Source organism: Planococcus citri, chromosome 2 (assembly GCF_950023065.1).
Source record: "Planococcus citri chromosome 2, ihPlaCitr1.1, whole genome shotgun sequence".
NCBI lineage: Eukaryota > Metazoa > Arthropoda > Insecta > Hemiptera > Pseudococcidae > Planococcus > Planococcus citri.
The window spans coordinates 69,489,883-69,511,284 of NC_088678.1; the positions used below are offsets into that span (position 1 = coordinate 69,489,883).

The 21,402-nt window shown below is 36.1% G+C and overlaps 3 protein-coding genes across 3 annotated transcripts in view; all 3 read left to right on the forward strand.

Annotated features, from left to right (window-relative positions):
• The first annotated feature begins 155 nt into the window (after positions 1 to 155).
• AlkB (alpha-ketoglutarate-dependent dioxygenase AlkB) lies at positions 156 to 5,793 on the forward strand. The gene is made up of 7 exons (XM_065352658.1): positions 156 to 346; positions 471 to 598; positions 670 to 769; positions 846 to 1,005; positions 1,100 to 1,181; positions 1,273 to 1,466; positions 4,590 to 5,793. Exons 2-7 carry the CDS (start codon positions 497 to 499, stop codon positions 4,960 to 4,962), a joined length of 1,011 nt encoding a protein of 336 aa, XP_065208730.1. The 5' UTR covers positions 156 to 346; positions 471 to 496; the 3' UTR covers positions 4,963 to 5,793.
• LOC135837396 (organic solute transporter alpha-like protein) overlaps positions 4,677 to 21,402 on the forward strand; it is a 77,582-nt gene continuing 60,856 nt past the window's right edge. The window contains exon 1 of the mRNA XM_065352656.1: positions 4,677 to 4,813. The gene's annotated coding sequence lies outside the window, so the exon portion shown is untranslated. The remainder of the gene's footprint in view (positions 4,814 to 21,402) is intronic.
• Positions 5,949 to 21,402, forward strand: part of LOC135837400 (fibropellin-3-like) — a 32,540-nt gene continuing 17,086 nt past the window's right edge. Inside the window, 1 exon segment of the mRNA XM_065352659.1 lies at positions 5,949 to 21,402. Within this exon segment, the coding sequence (XP_065208731.1) occupies positions 20,878 to 21,402 (525 nt within the window). The 5' untranslated portion in view covers positions 5,949 to 20,877.

A 21,402-nucleotide genomic window follows, 5' to 3' on the forward strand; every position in this document is an offset into this window, starting at 1 on the left:
CGTATTTTGTAGAGTGCGCTGTTTCATTTTTTCGGGGATTATCGAGAGAGCGCTCTGCTGACGGAAATTCGCACTACGTTTTTGCGTTTCTGTTTTGGCTTTTCGAAGTGGGTTGTGTGTTTTGGAGATGCCATTTTGTTTTTTGGTGGTAGGAAGGAGACTCGCCGGGGGGGGGGGGACGATGACAAAATGACAATGTGTTTTTCTCTTTACGCCGCCATACCGGGTGCATGTGAATTTCTTATTCTTGGCAATGGCGAAACGCCAGATAAATTGCAATGTTTCTAAAGTAAAGTAATTCGTTAACGCATAGTATGAAGTTTTAATCATCGGTGAAGAATTCTGGGTATGTCTTGCATATGTCTATTGTAAATTTTTCATCATTTCGAAGTACAATAAGAAGCAGTGTGTTTTTTCAAGCTCGTTGTAGCAACGTGATTCATTTAGTTCGTAATTCATTCTGTTTCCAGATTAGTCTATTCACTTCTCCGACGCCATGTTTAGGGAAAAGTTCAAGTATTATAAAAAGAAAGATCCGCCACCGAGCTTCGAGGAGGTGATCAAAGTGGCCGAACCGAACGTTGACATTCTCTCCGAGGTTAATATTGGACGAAACGGTAATATCATCAGTCTTCTTCGTATATTTACCTAGTGCTTATCGTATCATAGCTGACGATTAATTGCGACGACGATGACGTTCATGAATGTGACAAGTATGGTTTGAGACATCCGTCGATGTGGAATATCTACGAGCTGAAGTCATGTCCAGGTATGGTTTGCTGTGTTTTTAGTTTGGTTACCACGTACGGTAAGAATGTGATTTTATAATATTTCTGTTTGTGTAGGATTTATTTACATTGTGAATCCGTTCACGAGTTCGGGTCAACGGTATTGGGTATGCAGATCTTTGGCTGATTACACCAAGAAACCAAGTGTAACGAATATTGACGGCCATAAAGACGTAGTTGAACTCTTGAAACACGATAAGTGGTGGGATATAGTAAGGTATGCTGAGCTTCTTATTGGTATCAAGATTTTTTTCTTTGTTCGTACACGAAGTATTCTAGATATATGTTTTTTTCGGTTTGCCAATATTTAGTTCTAATTCGAAACACAGCCACCAATTGAAGAAGAAGCTACGTTGGGCTACGATGGGTTATCATCATAATTGGGATACGAAAGTGAGCATATTTTCTGTTTTCAACTGCTTGTTTTAGATTCGTGTTTCCGAAACGTTTCTCTTATGTAATAGTAATTTTTCGTGTTTGTTAGATTTATTCCGAGTCGTCGAAAGATCCATTTCCTAAAGATCTTGACCAACTTTGTGTGTTCATCATTAAGACTGTGCTGAATATGGATTTCCGAGCCGAAGCTTGTATTGTCAATTTTTACCACATGGATTCGTCACTTTCCGGCCACACCGATCGATCTGAGCCGAACAGAGAAGCACCTCTGTTATCGTTTAGGTAAACTGAATGTTTTGAGTGATTTTGTGTTACCATCTTTTTTTAATGTGTTGATTTTGCGTGTAATCTTGTGTGGTTTTTCTGATGTTTCAATTCTTGAAAAAATTATTACTTCGAGAAATCACATTTAAACTGTTATGATGAGTTCTTTACGGTTAGGTTTTTTTAAGAAATTGGGAAATTTTGATTTGATCAGTTTGTTGGTAGCCAACTTTTATTGCTTTGTCTCCTTTCCTCTAGTGGCGTGAAAATATGTAAAAACTTCAGATGATCCCAAAGTATCGGAATTTTTTTTTAAATTTTGATTCAGTTTCTTTGATTACGTCATTTTATACAGCATAGATGATTAAGACCTGAAAAATGAGTTCGAATTTCTATTCTAAATTATTTAAAATATTACGTACAACTTGCTAAACTTGAATCAGTATTTTAAACGATTCTTAGTAAGCTTCGGTTCGGTCCTGGTGATTTGATCATTTGGCTAACGAAGGAACCTTTCGAGGTGTCCGTTGTCTAGTTTGAACACAAATTCGTCTTTTTTTTTGACATTTTGGAAATAAGGTAATCTGAAACCCTCATCGTCGATATTTTGTTGCTCAAATTAATTTTTGGAATTCTGGCCAAGTTTGTAATTCCCAAATGGCATTTTTCTAAAATTTATATTTTTTTAAATTATGCACCTCTTAGTGAAAATATTTTTTTTTAGTTGCATTTATTCGTATTTTTAATATTACTAAAAAATATTCACAAATTTTTGGTGAAAATTTGTTCTAAAGCTTATATCAACTCCTCTACATGGAATTAGACTGTTTTCAGCCAATTTTGAGCCTCCAGTGAAGTTTTAAATTTTTTCAGAACTTTAGTATTTTTTTCGTAAACACCGAAATCAACTTTGGTTGCTGAAAATTGGGTTCTAACTTATTAATCTACTGAAAAATTTCGAGTTTAAACTGAGCTAGATCGAAAACTCTTGCAAAAATATTACATCAGCCATAATTGTCAAGTCCTGAAGTTCATTTGTTGAATTTTGTGAGCTTTTCAAAACTCAAATTTTGCATCTAAGGGGAAGAATTGATATTTCACTCAACTGAGCTTCTGAGCTAAAAAACTGAAATTTGATGTGCACCCCGTTGTTTATTTTCCTCCTCCCAAATCGAAAGAAAGAAGTTTTGAGCTATTTTTGAGCAATTCTGGAGCCTTTAAAACATTTTGTCAATTTTTATTCTCACGAAACTTTATTTAATCAAGTTGAAAATATGAAATTTGATTTATATCATTTTTTCGGTCTGCTGAGTATGCTGAGGGCGGTTATCAGCCGATCTGGAATATTTCCAGCTTTTGTAGAAATTCTGATTTTTCGTAAATACCCGAAAATTTGTCCTTATGAATTTTAATTTTTATAATCGGGATCTGTGCGTGTTAATTAATTGATCATTCACCATTCTTATGAAAAATCCGTATCTATCAGAGTATCGATTTGAAACATTCGAGTAATCGATTCAATTTGGAGGAATTTTGACGAAATTGTGATTTTCTAAAATTTATTGGAGGCTTCAAAATGGCTAAAAATAACTCGTAACCCCTTGCAACAGATTTGTGTGATGTAGGAGAGGAAAGGGGTAGAATGAGGTTCATATCAATTCACTGTTTTCCAACTTCAGTGTGTAATTGTTTATTTTTCAGTTCTTACTTTTGGACCAAACTTCATTTTCAAAAATTTTTCTCAACTTGAAAAATGAATCTCACAAGAGAACCTCTTGAGGTGTCCGCCTCCGATTTGAACGGGACCTCGATTTTTGGAAAGAGCATGTTCTAAAACATCCAAATTTCCAGCTGCCCAACTTCTTTTTTCGGTTTTTGGCAAATTTTTGAAAATTCAAAATTGACTATTTTGGTGATTTATGTTTTTTTAAAAAAAAGTACGTACATGATCAGTAAAAATGTTCAAAATGAGTCCCAGAACCCCCCAAATCCAAATTTCGCCATTTCCAGCCATTCTGGAGGCTTCATTGCGATTTTTCAATTTCTCCAGAATCTTCCAATTTGCTCCAGAAGGCGTGAATATGAAGCTGGGCAGCTAAAAATCGAGTTGTGTGTTATACTCGACCTGTTTAACGAATTTATTTACATTTGAACCGATTCTGGAGCGGACACCTCGAGAGTGGTTTTTTGATCAGCTTTTTTTCATAATAAGAAATCCAAAAAAATCAAAATTTTACCGTTTGCAAGGAAATTTTCGAAATTTGCACGAATTGCAGTATTTTATCATGGACTAACCCCGCGAGGGCGAATTTCGCCATTTCCAGCCATTCTGGAGGCTCCAGCGCGATTTTTCAATTTGCTCCAGAAGGCATGAATATGAAGTTGGGCTGCTAAAAAATCGAGTTGTGTGCTATACTCGAACTGTTTAACGAATTTATTCACATTTGAGCCGATTCTGGAGCGGACACCTCAAGAGTGGTTTTTTGAACAGTTTTTTTCAAAATGAAAATATGTATTCAAAAATTAAAGGGAGACCCAAGAAAGGCTGGAAATGGCGAAATTTGCCCTCGTGGAATTATTTCACGACGAAATACTGCGATTCGCGCAAATTTCACAAACTTTCTCGCAAACGGGAAATTTTTGATTTTTGAATATTTTTATTTTGAAAAAAAAAACTGGTCAAAAAACCACTCTTGAGGTGTCCGTTCCAGAATCGGCTCAAATGTAGATAATTTCGTTAAACAGGTCGAGTATAACACACAACTCGATTTTTAGCTGCCCAATTAAATTCGTTGAAAATGTTTTAAAATGATTGATCGAGAACTCAATTTTTAGCCGGCTAGATTCTGGATTAAATAAATGCCATGCTGGAGGTTCCAGAATGGCTGAAAATGATGAAATATGGTTTGAGAAATTGGATATTAGCTTTTGGAACTGATTTTCGATATTTTTTCTAAAATAGCACCATATTTCAAAATGGGAAAAAAATAGTAAATCGCCATTTTTGGATTTTCAAGTATAAATTTGAGCAGTTGAAATGTCGGTTGTTTTAAAGATTTCGGGTTATGCTCTTTTCAAAAATTGCATTCCCGTTCAAGTCGTTAGAAGACTTATCGATGGTTTTTTTTGTTTTGTTTACAGTTTTGGCCAAAGCGCAATTTTCCTAATCGGCGGTACCACTTTGGAAGAACGTCCTAACGCTATACTAGTTGAGAGCGGCGACATTGCCATCATGTTCGGCGACAGCAGACTTAGGTATCACGGAGTACCTAGAATTCTTCGAGCTTCTCGCGACCCCTGGAATAACTTTCAACACCAGCAGCAGTACGTAAATCAATCGATATCTGTTCCCGAGCTGAGCTGTGGTACGTACCCGATCACTAGTAATAATCTAATCGCCGATGCTGACTCGTGGGCACCGTTTTCAAACTACCTGAACGATTCTCGCATCAATATCAACGTTCGTCAGGTCTTATCCCCTAATCAAACATCATTGGGCGACGCGCAAAAATAAAACTCTGTATTTCCATGGAATTACGATTACCATGGATTTTGAATTTATGCTCGCGTCTTGATCCGGAGAGACTAATTCGATCGGGCTCATTCAAAGATGAGAATAATCAACATCTCACATCTCTTCAAAACTCCGATTATATCTTCCGTCGAAACGCAATCGCAGATATCCAGAAGGAAACGTAAACGTAAATCGAAGGCGCAGCAGAAAGCCTGCGCCGTCGATAACGCTACCGGCGCCGTTGTCGTATCGCAACCTAACGTGACGAATTCCGCCGTCGTAGTCGCTCCTGCAGCGAAAAAGCGTAATCGTCGACGTCGTAAACCAGTCTCATCGTCGAATGATGATAACCGAAGTAACTCCATTAACGCCTCTAGCCCGTCCAAGAGTTCTGGTACTTGCTGCGATGCCACCGTTGTAAAGCCGGTTAACCCGTCGAACGAAGATGTAAAACAAGAAATAACGGAGTTGAAGAATTCTCTACTGGTACTCTCTTCGAAAAAAGATACCCTCGAACGTAAACTAAAAGAGTTACAAGATGAAAACGAACGTTTGGCTAAAAATAACGAGGACTTGAAAGACGAATTACAAGAGATGACCGAAGAAGCTTTAGAATTATCCGTAGAGAAGCAGAGATTATTGGGCAAAATTGGTTTATTGAAAAAACAACTTTTGAATAAACCTAAATGAATTCTTAGACGAGTAGAAAACGTCGCCATTGTCGTCTCGAATTACCTCGTTAGTACAATTTAATTAGGTGAATCGCGCGTCGCCCGATATCTCGCATGTGTTTTGCGAAAACCGCAATAAAAAAATGGTGTTTGAAATGGGTATAGTGATATTTTTATTTTTATCTATTATTATGGTTGTTTATTATTTAATTGAATTACGTTGTGATACGAAAGATGCCTACTCAATGGTAAAAATCAGCCGGTCATTCGAAATAGTGTGTTTCAAATTTCACATTTGATTCGTCATAAAACTTGATACATTCATTTTAAAGACACCTCTGGGAAAAGTTCCCAACATTTAAAGAAAACCTAGATGTTAAAACTTGAAATTGGGAATGAACCTAAGTGAACTAGAAAACGATCAACTGCAGAAGGAAATTTAAAATGTTCCATGTATCGTCGATGGTCTGCTGAATGTCTCCTACGTGCAAAATGTGATATTGTTTAGGAGAGGTACATAAAAAAACATCACAGTAATTTCTCAACTTCACGGATGAAGCGGGAAGGTAACCTTACTTACTTTATTAGAACTTAAATTGAAAAAATCTGACTAACTAAAATTAAACCAGTCAGACAGTCAATACCCAATCTCTGTCCTATACTTAGGAACATCTTCATTCTTCATGAATTGTTTTTCCACCTTTTTAATAGAAAAAAATATTTATTTTAGATTAGATCGAATCTAATACGCTCTTTCATATAGTTGAATGTTTGATTCGCTTCCTGCAATGTAGTAATTGTGGGAAAAAACGAAAAAAAAAAAAGAAAAGAATGGAGATTTATGATCATGAATACAATCTATCTTCTGAAGAAAGATAGTTTGGATATACTCATCAGGGAAATTTGTTCCCAATTCCTGGTAATCATTTACCAGTTTCTCAAAATCACTTATGAACCTATTTGCATCATACCCACTTTTAAAACATAATCTAGTGAATTTATTGTGCAAGTCGATATAATTTTGCGTCTGGTTAATATTATTTAAAAATTGTTCATCTAAGAGGAAGATGATCATAAAACGCATGATGGTCCTTTGGCATAACCAAGCCCATTTTAACATGGAAAAACACCGCCATGAAGATGATACTGGTACAGTAGGTATGCAAGACAATATAAACTTACTGCATTGTAGGCCTTAGCAGTTTAGCTTAACCTGAAATTGAATAGAAGTTAATTTAATCAAGTAATTCAGACAAAAGTAGACAAGTAAACCCAATTATTTAAAATTAACACATTCTAAAACTAAAGTAAGTGCTGAAAGTGAGTCCCTAATTGACTTTTCCATGTTATGGCTGCTCTCAGTAGGTAAATTGTTACGCTTTCTGAATGTCACAAACACAGGCTTTGTAAATGATTGATTACATAATGTAACACCAATCATATCAGTCTTCAGGTACATTGTTCAGATGTTTTTCCAAAATTGAATTAAATATCTTCTGAATATGTTGACGTGGGTTACTAACTACTGGCTTAATTTGAATCTTCATTTCGGTAGCATCTTTCTTGAACTGTTTGTGGTGGCAGGTAGTTGATGATAGGACTTAGTAAACACTTTTTGAAGTGTTTCTGTGTAATTTTTCTGATTCTTCTGTAATTCTGGACTTCAACTCCTCTAAATTACCCACTGGCTAGAATCTGGAAGACTTCATCTTTCAGTGTGCCATAAAGAAAAAAGATTTAATGGGGTTACTTCTGGGCTTTGTGGAGGCTATTGGTCATCAAAAGTGAATTTAAAAAAAACTTACTTACTCGCGCCTTGATAGCACCGTTGATGTCTTTCCTTATATTATATAATTCATTTCCATGTTGTCGTGATTTTGTACATGTAAGTAAAATTTCTTCCAATGTTCTTTTTTGGTGAATTGAGTCATCATCCTCCTCATGGTGGGCTATGACAGCCTCCTTCAAATTTCCAAAAAAATTGAAGATGGTCCATCCTAGAAAAAAATATCTCACTTGTATTGGTTTTTGTGATGTTATAATGTGCAGGCAGAATGCATATCCATCCTGCCTTTTTGCATCTTTCCTCATTGTGGGTCAATTTGCCTTTCCACTAGTCCTCCATTCCTCCAGTTCCAAATTTTTCAGTTGGCAAAAAAGTTTGTAAAAAAAAAATGATTCTGATATGATGTATGTACATAAATTCCACGCAGGTTGACTAGAATAATTGTAGAATTATTCAATGTCCTAGTGAAAATTGTCAACGACCTCTCACTAGTAATGGCTACTTTTGAATCAACCATCAGACATGTTTATTTCGAGTCCAGACCACAGAAATCATGTATGAAAAGGAAAAAGTATCCACTTTAAAAATCATCTTGAAAAATTAATGAAAGTTTGGAAAAAAATTATCGAATAATCGAAAAGTTATTGAAAAATGATCAAAAAAACGATAGGTCTTAGTAGTTTTTTAGCTTGATCTGAAATTGAATTGCAGTTAATTTAATCAAGTAATTCAGACAAAAGTAAACAATTAAACCCAATTATTTAAAATAAACACATTCTAAAACTAAAGTAAGTGCTGAAAGTGAGTCCCTAATTGACTTTTTCATGTTATGGCTCCTCTCAGTAGGTAAATTGTTACACTTTCTGAATGTCACGAACACAGGCTTTGTAAATGATTGGTTCCATAATGTACCATCAATCATATCATCTTCAGGTACATTGTTCAGATGTTTTTCCAAAATTGAATCAAATATCTTCTGAATATGTTGACATGGGTTACTACCTACTGGCTTAATTCGAATCTTCATTTTGGTAGCATCTTTCTTCAACTGTTTGTTGTGACAGGTAGTTGATGATAGGACTTAGTAAACACTTTTTGAAGCGTTTTCTATGTAATTTTTCTGATTCTTCCGTAATTCTGGACTTCAACTCCTCTAAATTACCTACTGGGTAAAATTTTGAAGACTTCAACTTTCAGTGTGCCATAAAGAAAAAAAATCTAATGGGGTTACTTCTGGGCTTCGTGGATGCTATAACCCCCTTTAAAACTAGTTGATTATCAAAGAATGAATTCAGAAACTCCATAGTCACATTAGAGGTTTGATTTCCAAAATGTATTGTGGCACTGTGACCCCATGTTCGGAACAATGCTTTCCCATTGCAACTGTGATATTAAAAGCACCATAATTCTCTGTCACTGTGGACTGGAAAAACAAAGCAACAATTAGGTAATTTTTTAAACAAAAAAAACATTATTTGAGGACTAAACTCTAATAATAAACATTATACTTACATGCAGAAATTTCAGGGATTTCATCAATCCTTTTTTTGTAATGTACGAATACTATCCCTATGAATTGCTATGGTGGACAAACTGGTTCAGGGCACTTTTATGAAACTGCGATTTCGATAGCACTGTAATTCACTGTTACTGTGAAAAAACAAAACAATAATCATTTTTTTAAACAACAACAAAAAAAACATTACGTAAGAACTAAACTCTAAAACTGCAACTTACTATCATCCACAACATCGTTGTTATGTTGAATAATGAATAACATTGCAATTTGGTGTCAGCTGGTTTTTTATTGTCCGCTATGATTCTGTCAATGACAGCCTTTACTCTGCTGCTAACTGTTGCTGGAGTGTGATTTAATAAATAAGTGGCAAATGCCAATAATACTTGAACCTCTTCTTCTGAAATTACTTTATTAATCATTACTCTTTTCACATCCACCTCAAACTCCTTGTAGGAGATTTCCTCTAAAGCTTCACAACGCACAGTGGGACCTGAGCAGAATTTAGGAGGAAAAAAGTCAAATTGACGGATGCACCTGAAACCTTTGTTTTCTACTTGAAAATACTTTAGAGTAACACATACAATCATTAAAAACTCGCCCCACCCACTTTTCCTGGAATTACAGATAGAGGAACTTCAATGTTCTAGGATTGTGAAAAATGGTGAAGGTAATGTTGATTAGTGCGCGGTGTTGTACATTTCAAGTTTGCGTGAGTTAAATAGTAGGTAGGAAAATTCTGAAACATGGAAATGAAAGCTGAAGGGATGTAGATTCTATTAATGTACTTAATTTTGAATTTACAATTATTTATAATATAATTATAAGCTGTTGAAGTTGGAGAAAAAATTTGTAATTTTGAAATTTTCAAAAAAATGGTAAACTTGGCTTTCAAAAATTGGGGTGTAACTTAAAAAAATTTCAAATGCAAGAAAATGTGACACCAAGTGTAGGCTTTTGAAAGAATCGAAAATTTTTTGCAACTGAGCTTTAGTTGGTTTGCAATTTTTGGTTTTAGCAGCCAAAAACGTTGAAATTTTGCAAAAAAAACTGTTATATTTAGTCATTTTTTTTTCTATCTAAAAATTTTTTCAGAAAAATGGTTTTGGGCTCAAAAGACGCGAAATTTTATGCTGTTTCCAAATCACCTCTCGTATACTGGATTTTTCCAATAATAAGTGCCCAAAAATCGTTTTTTTCTAGAGATTACGTCAAAATTAGTGATTTTCCAAGTACCTGAATTTTCTAATTTCAAATTTTTTAGGGTGAATTCCGGCGGGGGTGTAATGATTTTGGTTTTGAAAGATGCTAAATTTGATACCTTCTCATAATTTGTTTCAACCAATGGGATAAGTTTGCAACTTCTCCCCCTATGGTGGAATCAGAATGAAATGGAGGGGGCACGAAACCTTTTTCTATGGTAATCCAGCTTTTGAGGGGTAAAAATTGTTTTTTTTTGGTTCTGAATGCAAATTTCATGTCCGATTTGAAACATCGTACCCCTAACGTGGTGAACCACCACCCCCCCCCCGCCCCTTTATAATCCAAAATCGAAAAAAAAATTTAAATACCATGTGACGTATCGTTTGTTATGTTTTTGGGGACGCTGAATCCGAATATCGACTTCGTTTTTCGATCTGGGCTTCTCTACCCTTTCCACCCCCTCCCCCACCCTTTATGATCCAAAATTGAAATAAATAATACCATGTGGCATATCGTTTGTTATGTTTTTGGAGATGCTGAGTCCGAATATGCACTTAGTTTTTCGATCTGGCCTTCTCTACCCTTTCCACCCCCTCCCCCAACCTTTTATGATCCAAAATTGAAAAAAATAATGACGTATTGTTTGTTATGTTTTTGGGGACGGTGAATCCGAATATGGACTTAGTTTTTCGATCTGGGCTTCTCTATCCGTTCCACCTCCTCCCTTGCCCCTTCTTCAGCCAAAATTCAAAAAAAAAATATAAAACCATTGGACATCCGATTACTATGGACAAAACCTAATAATGGATTCGGATTCAGCGCCTCAAAAAACGTATATGAGGATACCCATATTGGTTTATAAACCAATTTTATGATTTTACCCCTTTCCTCCCCCTTTTTCTCACCCTCAGATGACCATAGACAAAAAACTAATATTGGATTCAGATTCAGCGCCTCAAAAAACATATATGAGAATACCCATATTGGGTTTTAAGCCTATTTTCATGATTTTACCCCCTCCCTCCCCCTCTCCCGCACCCCCTGATGACCATAGATAAAAACTACCATCGAATTCGGATTCAGCGCCTCAAAAAACATACATGAGAATACCCAATTACCCATATTCGTTTTTAAGCCTATTTTCATGATTTTACCCCCTCCCTCCCCCTCTCCCACACCCCCTGATGACCATAGATGAAAACTACCGTCGAATTCGGATTCAGCGCCTCAAAAAACATACATGAGGACACCCATATTGGTTTTTAAGCCTATTTTTATGATTTTACCCCCTCCCCTCACCCCCCTAATGCCCATAGTCAAAAATTGATATCATATTCAGATTCAGCGCTAAAAAATACTTCTAGTCAGACATATTCCAATATTACTACATTCAAAGGGACTTTTTTCCTCCTAAATTCTGCTCAGGTCCCACTGTGCAACGTTGCAATCTAGTTCAGCATCTACTTGATCAAACATCAGATGTTGGTCTGCTGGACTGAGATGTGGAAACAGCTCGAGGTTAACATATTGTGATGAATTAAATAATATTAGAACAAAGGTACTTTTTAAGAATAGGTATTGGCTCATCCACATGTACAGATATGTTTGAGGTATTTTTTGTATGCCTCCTCCTCATTGGCTGCAAAATTCAATAGAATTTTCAATTTATTTCAAATAACTCTGTCGTTTTTCAAGGTTACCTTAACATATTAGTGCTTCACTCTTTACTGCACCCAACTTGCTTGCTTCCTTATAAAATAAAGCACTAACCTTATTTAATTTAAAGAAAATATTTTACCTAAGTTAACATTATCACCTGATTTTCTAGTTTTGTCTTACTTCTACACTAGGATTAATATTATTTATCAATAAATAAACTAAATCATTTTTTGTAGCTATATGATGAAAACATAGTGAATTCACTTTTGCTTCATCTTTCAGCTGTTTTACTGCATAGCCCTGAAAAGGACTGTTGATAATGGCTTGAAAAGCCATATCAGTATGCATGTCGCCTGGGGTGGCCTTTATTTACATGGTCGAAAATGTTTACACCAGCCTACTTTGAACTACCTAGTCCAGAGTGAAGTGGACTAGCATTCGCCAAACTTGTAATTTTCATATCAATTCTACCCCCTCCCCCTCGCTTGATCACGCCTGATCACATGAGAGAAAATCATTAAAAAAAAATTACTTTCTGCATATGAAGTCCACCAAATCCTCTAGGCAGGCTTGGCACTTGTCTACGTTGATTCCAGGGAACACTGCCCCTTCAGGCCATGCTTCCCTGCGATAAAGGTGGCGGTTACGTCCCACTCTCCAGAGGGCATCACCATTAGGATTTGGCTGAAAATGGGGAGGTGCATTCATTACAGCTTCAACCTGCGATTCATCAGTTGATTCATCACTGGATTCGCCACTGAAATCGTCACTGGATTCATCCATGGATTCATCCATGGGAATATTGGAAAACTCTTTTTGAAACTGCACTCCAGATCTCAGTTTTCAATCTCGCGATATTGGCTTGTGAATCCGCTATAGTTGTTTCTAATTTCTCGATCATGGTTTGAGATTCCACATTTAGGGCACTGGCAGTTTCCAGTGCCATTTTCAAGTTTTTAATTTTCCATACACTCGCAAGATGATCTGCTACATATTGTGCAAGGCTCTTCTGGTATCTAAGAAACAGAAATATCCAGAAAAGAAATTTGTTAATTAAATCTGCTATAGAAATCTTGTACTTATCGAATAAAAATTGCGAAAAGATGTTCCACTTACTTAATTTCTTTCTTATTTGCACTAAAATTATCAAATTTCCACAAATTGCAAAATAATTTTCACTATCTGTCTCCATGACGCAATTGTTACATTAATGTTGGAAAAAAAAAGGCACACAACATAACATTAAATTACATTACCTACAGCGGAACATTACAACCAAAATTGCCAATGTGACAACAAAAATAACAGAAATGATTTGCCAATTTGCTACACACACATATTTATGTAGCCTAATACCAAAGGTGGCGCCCATTCTCCACCAGCATTTACACAAAATGACACAGTGATAATTTCTATATCAGAATTTGAATTTAGAGTCCCGTTTTGAGTATCCAACCACTTCCTTCGGAGACCTTGAATGAGTTCTCTCCATTTCTGTGCTGCTCAGCATCTCGCACATTCTTTTGTGCTTGCATATATTCTGCAATTATTTCCCACTTTGTTTTAATAAGTGGAACCTTCCATTACATCCCAGTATGATGCATGAAAAAATGAATTTTCTGCCTCATCTTGCTATTCTATAAAATACACAATACATTTTAAAAAATAATTCTTAATCTCAAGCTTAAATGAATATGACATGCAGAAAATTTTAAATCTGGATTTTTCATTTTGAAATTTGAAAATAATGAGCGTAATGTTTCATAATCCATGAAATTGTCAATAAAGTGAGCCATGGGATAACCTACTCCATATTCATCTGGCATAATAAAATTTATTAAATAAAATCCATACTGATAACTTTCATAGGTAAAGCTTTCTATTGACACATCTCTATATTATGTTGCAAGAAAATACAAATTTTCTGCCTCATCTTCCCATTCTAAAAAATACACAATAAATTTTTAAAAATAAATCTTAATCTTAAGCTTAAATTAATATGACATGCTGCGTCTCCGGATTCTTTTTTTTTTCCTCAAAAAACAATGTATATTTTTTTTCCTACGTCGCGCATATGGTCCACTGTTGTCATGAATTCTGGAAACGGATCCATTGATTTTCCCTCATCAACGCCTTCTTTGTTAGTAAACTCGTTCTGCAGGCGCTGTAATAAAAGACAATTGAACACAAAACAATACATATACAACTTTTTACCTATAGGTATAAATGATTACCGTAGGTACATATGCATATAAAAAAATCTCATTCTCCCTTTTACTATTGCGTTTTGTTATTTTCGGAATTGGTATCTTCCACTAAAATTCCCTGCGCTGTGCTGATTCTATTCAATAACATTCTAGCAACGAAAATTGCCCTGTCGACTTCCCGATTAATCTCCTGCGGTACGTAGATCCTCTACGGAATAATTCTGGCGGCATCTCGTCCATGATCTCCCCTGCCCCTGCCAGGTGATCCACACCCACCACGCCCACGATCGGAATATGAAGGGTGTGGACCGGCGAGCATGGGGTCTTCCAAGACCGGCATTTCGTGTATCTGAGCTGCTAATTGACCAACTGGAGCTGGAATGGCCGGTATCGGATCCGCCAGTGGTGGTATAATCGCAGCAGCCGGTGGACCGTTGTTTGGATTCCTCAGTTCGCGTATTTCTTCTAAGAGTACTTGGTAGTCGGCATAAGTGGGAACGGCAGGAGCCGCAGGCGCCTCTTGATTAGACCTTTTATGATGCGTCCAGTCAACCAGTATACAGATATACACAATTTACAAATATTAATTCAACGCACTTAATTTTTAACGTACTTAGTTACTTGAAATTTAGAAATTGAAACCTAACCTAACCTAACCTAACCTTATAGGATGTTCCTTAGAAAAGTGGGTATTGTACCATGGAACATGAAATTTTTCAACTTTAAACAGATTTGACGCATACTTACAAATTGATTTCAATTTGTCGAAGTAGGTACAAAACAAAATTGAAATTGAATTTAAATTTAAAGCGAACGTAGTAAAACATTTTTCGATTACATCTTTTTAAAACGTTCATACTATCGGCATTCCCCAGAGCTCCTTTAAACCAGTTGTTTACTGTGAGGCATATCAACATATACCCTAAAAATATTTAAAACAACACAAACCTGATGAAAAATTCATGAAATGTCAGTCAGAAATTCATCAAAAATCGTTCAAAAAAAATAAAATAATTTATTATTTCAAAAAATTACAAACACGTGAAAATTAAAATTTAAAATATAAATTAAAATTACCTTAATAAAATTTGCAACAATGTAAATGATCGATTCGCGAATATAATTAAACAGCAACAAAAAAAAAAAAAAAACTTGAGTTATAAAAAGAAAATTGCACAATCTGAATAAAAATAGAAAATTTACTCAAGTCAGTAGTAAAAAATTCAGAAATTAGTTAAAATTTAACGTATATTTAAAAAAAATATCACTAAATTAACGTAACGTAGGAAGGTAATATAAAACTAATAAAAAACACTGGTTTCGGTACCGGAATGTCGTAATAAGAAATAGATACATCGTTAAAGAGAAAAGGAAACCTTAGAGTAGCACACAAAAAAATCAAAAAATAACCACAGAAGCTGACGGGACGCAGTCGTCTCGTCTCTGTCCTTTTTTGCGGAAAGATGACAAAATAATAAAAAAATCTCAACGCGGTACCGGGGGCGTTTGCGCCGACTAAGGATTCATTGCTAGCTGGCGCAATCCCTGTACGATTTCGGTTGTCGCAGTCGACCGTTGGATTTTATTTCTTTTATCTATGGATTCGGCGAGTTCATGGTCGGTTGCTGCTCGTGATTGTAACTGTCGCATCCTTATGGGGAGAGAGTTGCGATATGCAACCTCTCTCCATCGCTTGATGTCCGTGTTCGGAATACAACGTATCTTGCCAGTGGCCGGTGTGGTTCCTAAGAACCACACCCGGCATAGCGTCATCATACCTCGGGTTTCAAATTCTATCGGGAAAAACAACATTCATTAGACACGATACTAATTCCAAAATGCCTTATTAATTTTGGTAATATAAAAATGTAAGTAATTAATAAGATCTGACACACTGAATTTTTAAAATATGAAAAATAAACGTTTCAACTGTAAGGAAATGAGGGTTAAGTTGCACTATCACAAACGAGTAGGTATTTACAATAATTGAGTTAGAGAAAAGAAAGATGTTACACGTAAAACAACAGCTAGCTAACTAACTATTGTTTTATTTGGAAGAGGATGATATTAAAAATTATCCTCTCCCAATCACTCACAGTCACCAACACTAGGAAACAGTGGCATTCGGTGGTCTAATCGACACAGGGTAAAAAGACATAAAAAAGTCATAAAGTTTGACCACAAGCTGGGTTGCAAATGGAAAAACTTATGGAAAGACAGAAGGAAGACAGAAGGTGAATTGTACAACGATGAGTAGATGAGTAATTGAAACAAAAATGCAAAATGTTGCATTTTAACCAACTGCATAATGCATAGGTATAGGTAACCAATGTAGTCGTAAGGCAGAGCAACTTAACAAATCCAGAAACGACTTTTGTTATTTGGTTAAAAAAAAAATCCTGTAAAATAGCCACTTTCTTAAAATGTTTGAAAATTGAAATTTGATAACTTCGATGGCGAATCCGGGTGTTATTTTTTGACTTAAGCAAAATATGTTTTTTCTCTGTAAAGTTTTGAGGTACCTTAGAATATTTATTTATGCATAGCGCAGGCCTTCAACTCCAAAGATAAGTCATTGGTTCCTAGACTGTTGAAAAGTTGAAAAAAAAACAGAAATCAGATGACATTTTCCCCTTTTTTCAAGCTTTCATGAAGGGCGGCTTTTCCACACACACTTTGTTACCGAGTTATAAATTGATATGCTCTCTTGTCTATTTTTCAAACTTGCTGGCTCGCTCAGTAATAATTGACTTGCGCATAAAGAACAGAGAAAAACAAGAGGTGAAGAAGAGAAGGTCACCTGAAAATTCTCCGCTTCATCTAACAGGATAAACAGTTGCTGGAAAAAAATTACAGCTCGCGATGTTTCCCCGCTTAAATCTGAAAAATGGAGAGAAAAAACTGCTGCCACTGCCAGTAGCGTTACCAAAAACAACGTCGATTATGTTCTATGTATAAATAAATGTGTTGATAAAAATGGAAAAAAGTACATATCATGTCGACTAACTCCACTAAACGCTATAATTTCCAGACCAATAACATTTTACAATTCGATACGCAAACCAGACCTAGTCTAATCCTTGAATATTTCATGGTATCTTAGGTAAAATTAAAATTTCACGAAACGCGATTTTTTCTTTATTTTACGGACGTAATTGGTCACCTTTGTAAGGTAAATTTGATTCAGATTATTATTGGAAAACAAAACAATTTTTTTCCCCTTCGATGTATTTTTAGATCGATTCGGGTACTAAACATTACCAATTATTGTACATAGTAAACAAGTAGGTACCTAAACATATGTACTTGGAAGATGTAGAATGGGTAAAATGGATGAGAATTTTTCACACATCGATTGTCCTCTGTCGCGTTCGTAATTGATTCCAATTTGCAATTTGCACTTTTTGTTTTTGTTTTTTTTTTTCGAAACATAAATTAAACGAGATGAGAATGGAATTGTACAGAGTTGAATTTCGAAGTTTTTTTTTTTTTAATATCAATGTTGTGTATTGAAGCAGATTTCATCGTGATATGGGCCAAGTTATATGTGACGATGAATTGGAAATAGAAAAGGGTTAATTATTATTAGTGGGTTCCTATTCCATAATCGCGTCATTATATGTACTGAATCGAATCACGTCATAGCATTCGAATACTATTATTGATGGTTGATTCGGCATTATTTACGTAGTCTGCGGGTCATCGACGAATGCCTCCTTGGTTACCGTGAACTTGACATTTTGCTAAGATCAGATTAGGAAATACTCTGGTGTTTGTATGAATGTATATTGTGCGAGATTTTTTTAGTTTCAATGTATGTATTTACATACATCTCCATACACCCAGTGAGGAGATGTTGAATGATTACTTACTTACAAGTTGATGTCGTGTTCCTTGGGTCTGGGGTCCGTCTCTGCACTGACTTTGAATTTGAATGTGCAGTTGGTTAAGAAGGTAAGCACCATATCCATTAGTGCCCTAATATCCGTACATGCACTCTGGTTCTCGATGGGACATTCTCTTCGTAATACTCGATAAGCATACGTTGATCGTGAATCTGTATGACCGAATTCACGCCTTCCTACTGATTAGCTACTTGATAAGTGTGACGAAAAGATGAACCTTGCTATATAATGCCTTTTTAATTATTTTGTGAAACTTTGAAACTTGAATTGAATATTTCGATCTCAATTTTTGGTGCAAGTTCTCAATTTTATTATTTTCTTCTGCGTGGTTTAAAAGTTGGCAAATTCGTAGATTTTTCTGATTTCATCTTTGACGTTAAAGGCGAAAAGATGAGAAAAGTGTAGAATCTTGGCGGAATATATGCACTTGTTGAACTCTTCGTTTCGTCTGAGGCTGCATATGGAACTGACCCGTCATTCATCACGTTGTATCAGATGATTCTCGGGGTTATGCCTCTGCTTCCTATGTAGATATTGTTAAGTCACAGAATTAACAAAGATCAGCAATCATACAATTATAATTCACGGTTGAATTTTTTACCGACATAAAAAACAATGTAAGTATAATATTACATAGGTATTTACGACTATATCACTTAGAATTAACAAAGATCAGCAATCATACAATTATAATTCACGGTTGAATTTTTTACCAACATAAAAAACGATATCAGTTATTATCGGATGAGGGATGCTGTTGCGGCTCCTCTGCAAGCAGCTGGCCCTGGGCTTGGCTAATCCTGTTGAGCAAATTTCTAGCGCAGAATACTGCCCGATCCACCTCGCGTGTCTGAAAAATATCCAAACATTAATGAAGTTGAATTTAAAATTTGTAAATAAGTACTTATTAAATTTAGGCACTTACGATTTCTGGCGGAATGGAAATTCGATATGGAATAATCCTGGAGTCGCGTGCTCCATATGATCCTCCACGCCCTCCACGCGTGCCACCCCGTCCACCGCGCGGGTGATCATTATATGATTGTCCTTGTCGTGGCTCAGGCTGCATGTTCGGGTGCGGGTCTTCAAGTACAGGTTGCGCGTGTATTATCGCAGCAGCTGGAGGATTAGCCGGTGGTACAACTTCAATCCGGAGCACGTTGAATCTCAGCCGCCGGTGGTATCGCAGGAGCAGCCGGTGCCGCCGGTGCCGGATGATTGTTACGAGCTTCGCGCAGCTGTTGCAATTCCCTCATAATATCCGCAATGGTTGGCTGATCTTGATTAGACTGAAAAAAATTAAAATAATTGTAATATTAATATATTATATGTACTTAGTGGTTTATATAAATTATTCAAAACACGCGGTGGTGAAAGCGGACAGACTTTAAAAATTGTAAAAACATATTGTAAGTAATTAAAACGCTTACCATTTTATTATTCGGATTATTCGATGACGTCGATGAATGATAGAAATATTTTTACTTAGATATATTCGTAATCGAATGATTGAAATAATTTTAATTATAAATTCGTAATCGTATACATCAAGACATCAACTCAACTGAATAACTCATAAATAAAGGCTAAAAATGCGCGAACTGGGTTCAGTCAGGGTTGCCAAATTGGATTTTTTAAGTGCTACATGATCATGGCCGAAATTATGCCTTTCAAGTTTCTGAGCAATTTCAATTTTAACGCGCTATCAAGTCTACTGCAGGTGGGTCAAGTCATTTTGGAGCCTCCAGCAACTTTTTGAAAATTTCAAAATCCAAATTTCATCTCCTTTTAGATAAATAATTGCTGAAAATTTGTGAATTGTGGATAAGGATAATTATGCAGAAAAACAAGACAATTAGACAATCATGGTGGGTGGCTAGATTGTGGCACAGTTCGCTGGTTGGCCAATGGCCATTCAAAACCGTAGAGGCGTAGACATAAACAATAAAAAAAAATGTACCATTTTGTGATAACGAATAATTAGCTGAAAATTCAAACACTTCTATAGGGCCTTGAATTGATTTCGGGTTTTGCGACTTGCGAGTTGGATCTCCTTTTTTTTTTTTTTTTTGCACATCGCTAGCAGCCAGGGCTGGTGGAACGGAACAGAACGGAACAAATAAACGGAACAATAAACAAATCAGGAAAAAATCTTATTCAGAACGGAACGGAACGGAACAGAACCAAATGAACAAAACCAGAACAGAACAAATAAGATAACGAAGTGTTCTTGAACAGAACAGAACAGAACAAAACAGAACAAAAAATGGAACGGAACAGAACAGAACAAATTTCAGCTTTCCAAATTCCATCTTCATTTGGTAAAATTTAGTGGAAATTTCGATTCTCAAAAGGTCAATAATCTGCTGGAAAGTTGCAGAAAATGCAGAATTGCTCAAAATGGCTGAAAATCATTTTCAAATTTCAATTGATTCGGCGGGATAAGATTACCTATAACTTATAAGTAGCACATTCCAAATTCTGGTTTTCAGTTTTCTAGATGAATTTTCAGAATTTTGTAAAATTTTGATTTTTTTCTCATTTTGGGACCAAATTTGAGTTTAAAAAAATTAAATTCATCTAAAAATGAGAAACAAAGTGCACTTCAATTTTTGAAATTTTCAGAATTTCGGATGGTGTCAAATTTTGCATGTTAATTTGTTCATTTGATGATTTGATCTAGCTTTGTCTAGTTCAATTCAAAAAAATTTCTGCCAGGTAGGATACTTCCCCCCCCCCCCCCTTTGTTAAAACGGAACGGAACGGAACAGAACAGAACAGAACAGAACGGAACAAACAAATGATGAGCAAAACGGAACAGAACAGTAAAAATGCGAAGTGATTTGTTCATGAACGGAACGGAACAAAACGATCGTTTCGGTCACCAGCCCTGCTAGCAGCATAGCCGTTGTATGTGCTTAGGGTATATCTATCTACGTATATCTGTACTGTACCAGAGTGAATACTGATGTGTGTGTGTGTTTTTTTTCTACTCGCATGTTATATGGGCACGCAATGCGAAGTGGACATAAACGAATGCGCTTCAAATCCTTGTTTCAACGGTGGCCACTGCAGCGATTTGATTAAAAGCTACAAATGTACATGTCCGGCCGGTTTCACCGGACCTAGATGTCAGACGAATATAGACGATTGTATCAGCAGCCCTTGCCGTGACGGTGGCAGATGTCTAGACTCGATCACCGGATACACGTGCGATTGTCCTCTCGGATTCACCGGAATAAGCTGCGAAATCAACATCAACGATTGCCAATCAGCGCCTTGCCATCATGGCAAATGTATCGACGGAGAGAATTCGTTCAGTTGCTCTTGCCATCCAGGCTACACCGGATCACTTTGCCAATACTAAATCGACGAATGCGCCAGCTCCCCGTGTATGTACGATGGCACTTGCCTCGATCTGGTCAACGGATACCAGTGCCGGTGCAATCCTGGCACTTCAGGAATCAATTGCCAATTCAACATTAACGAATGT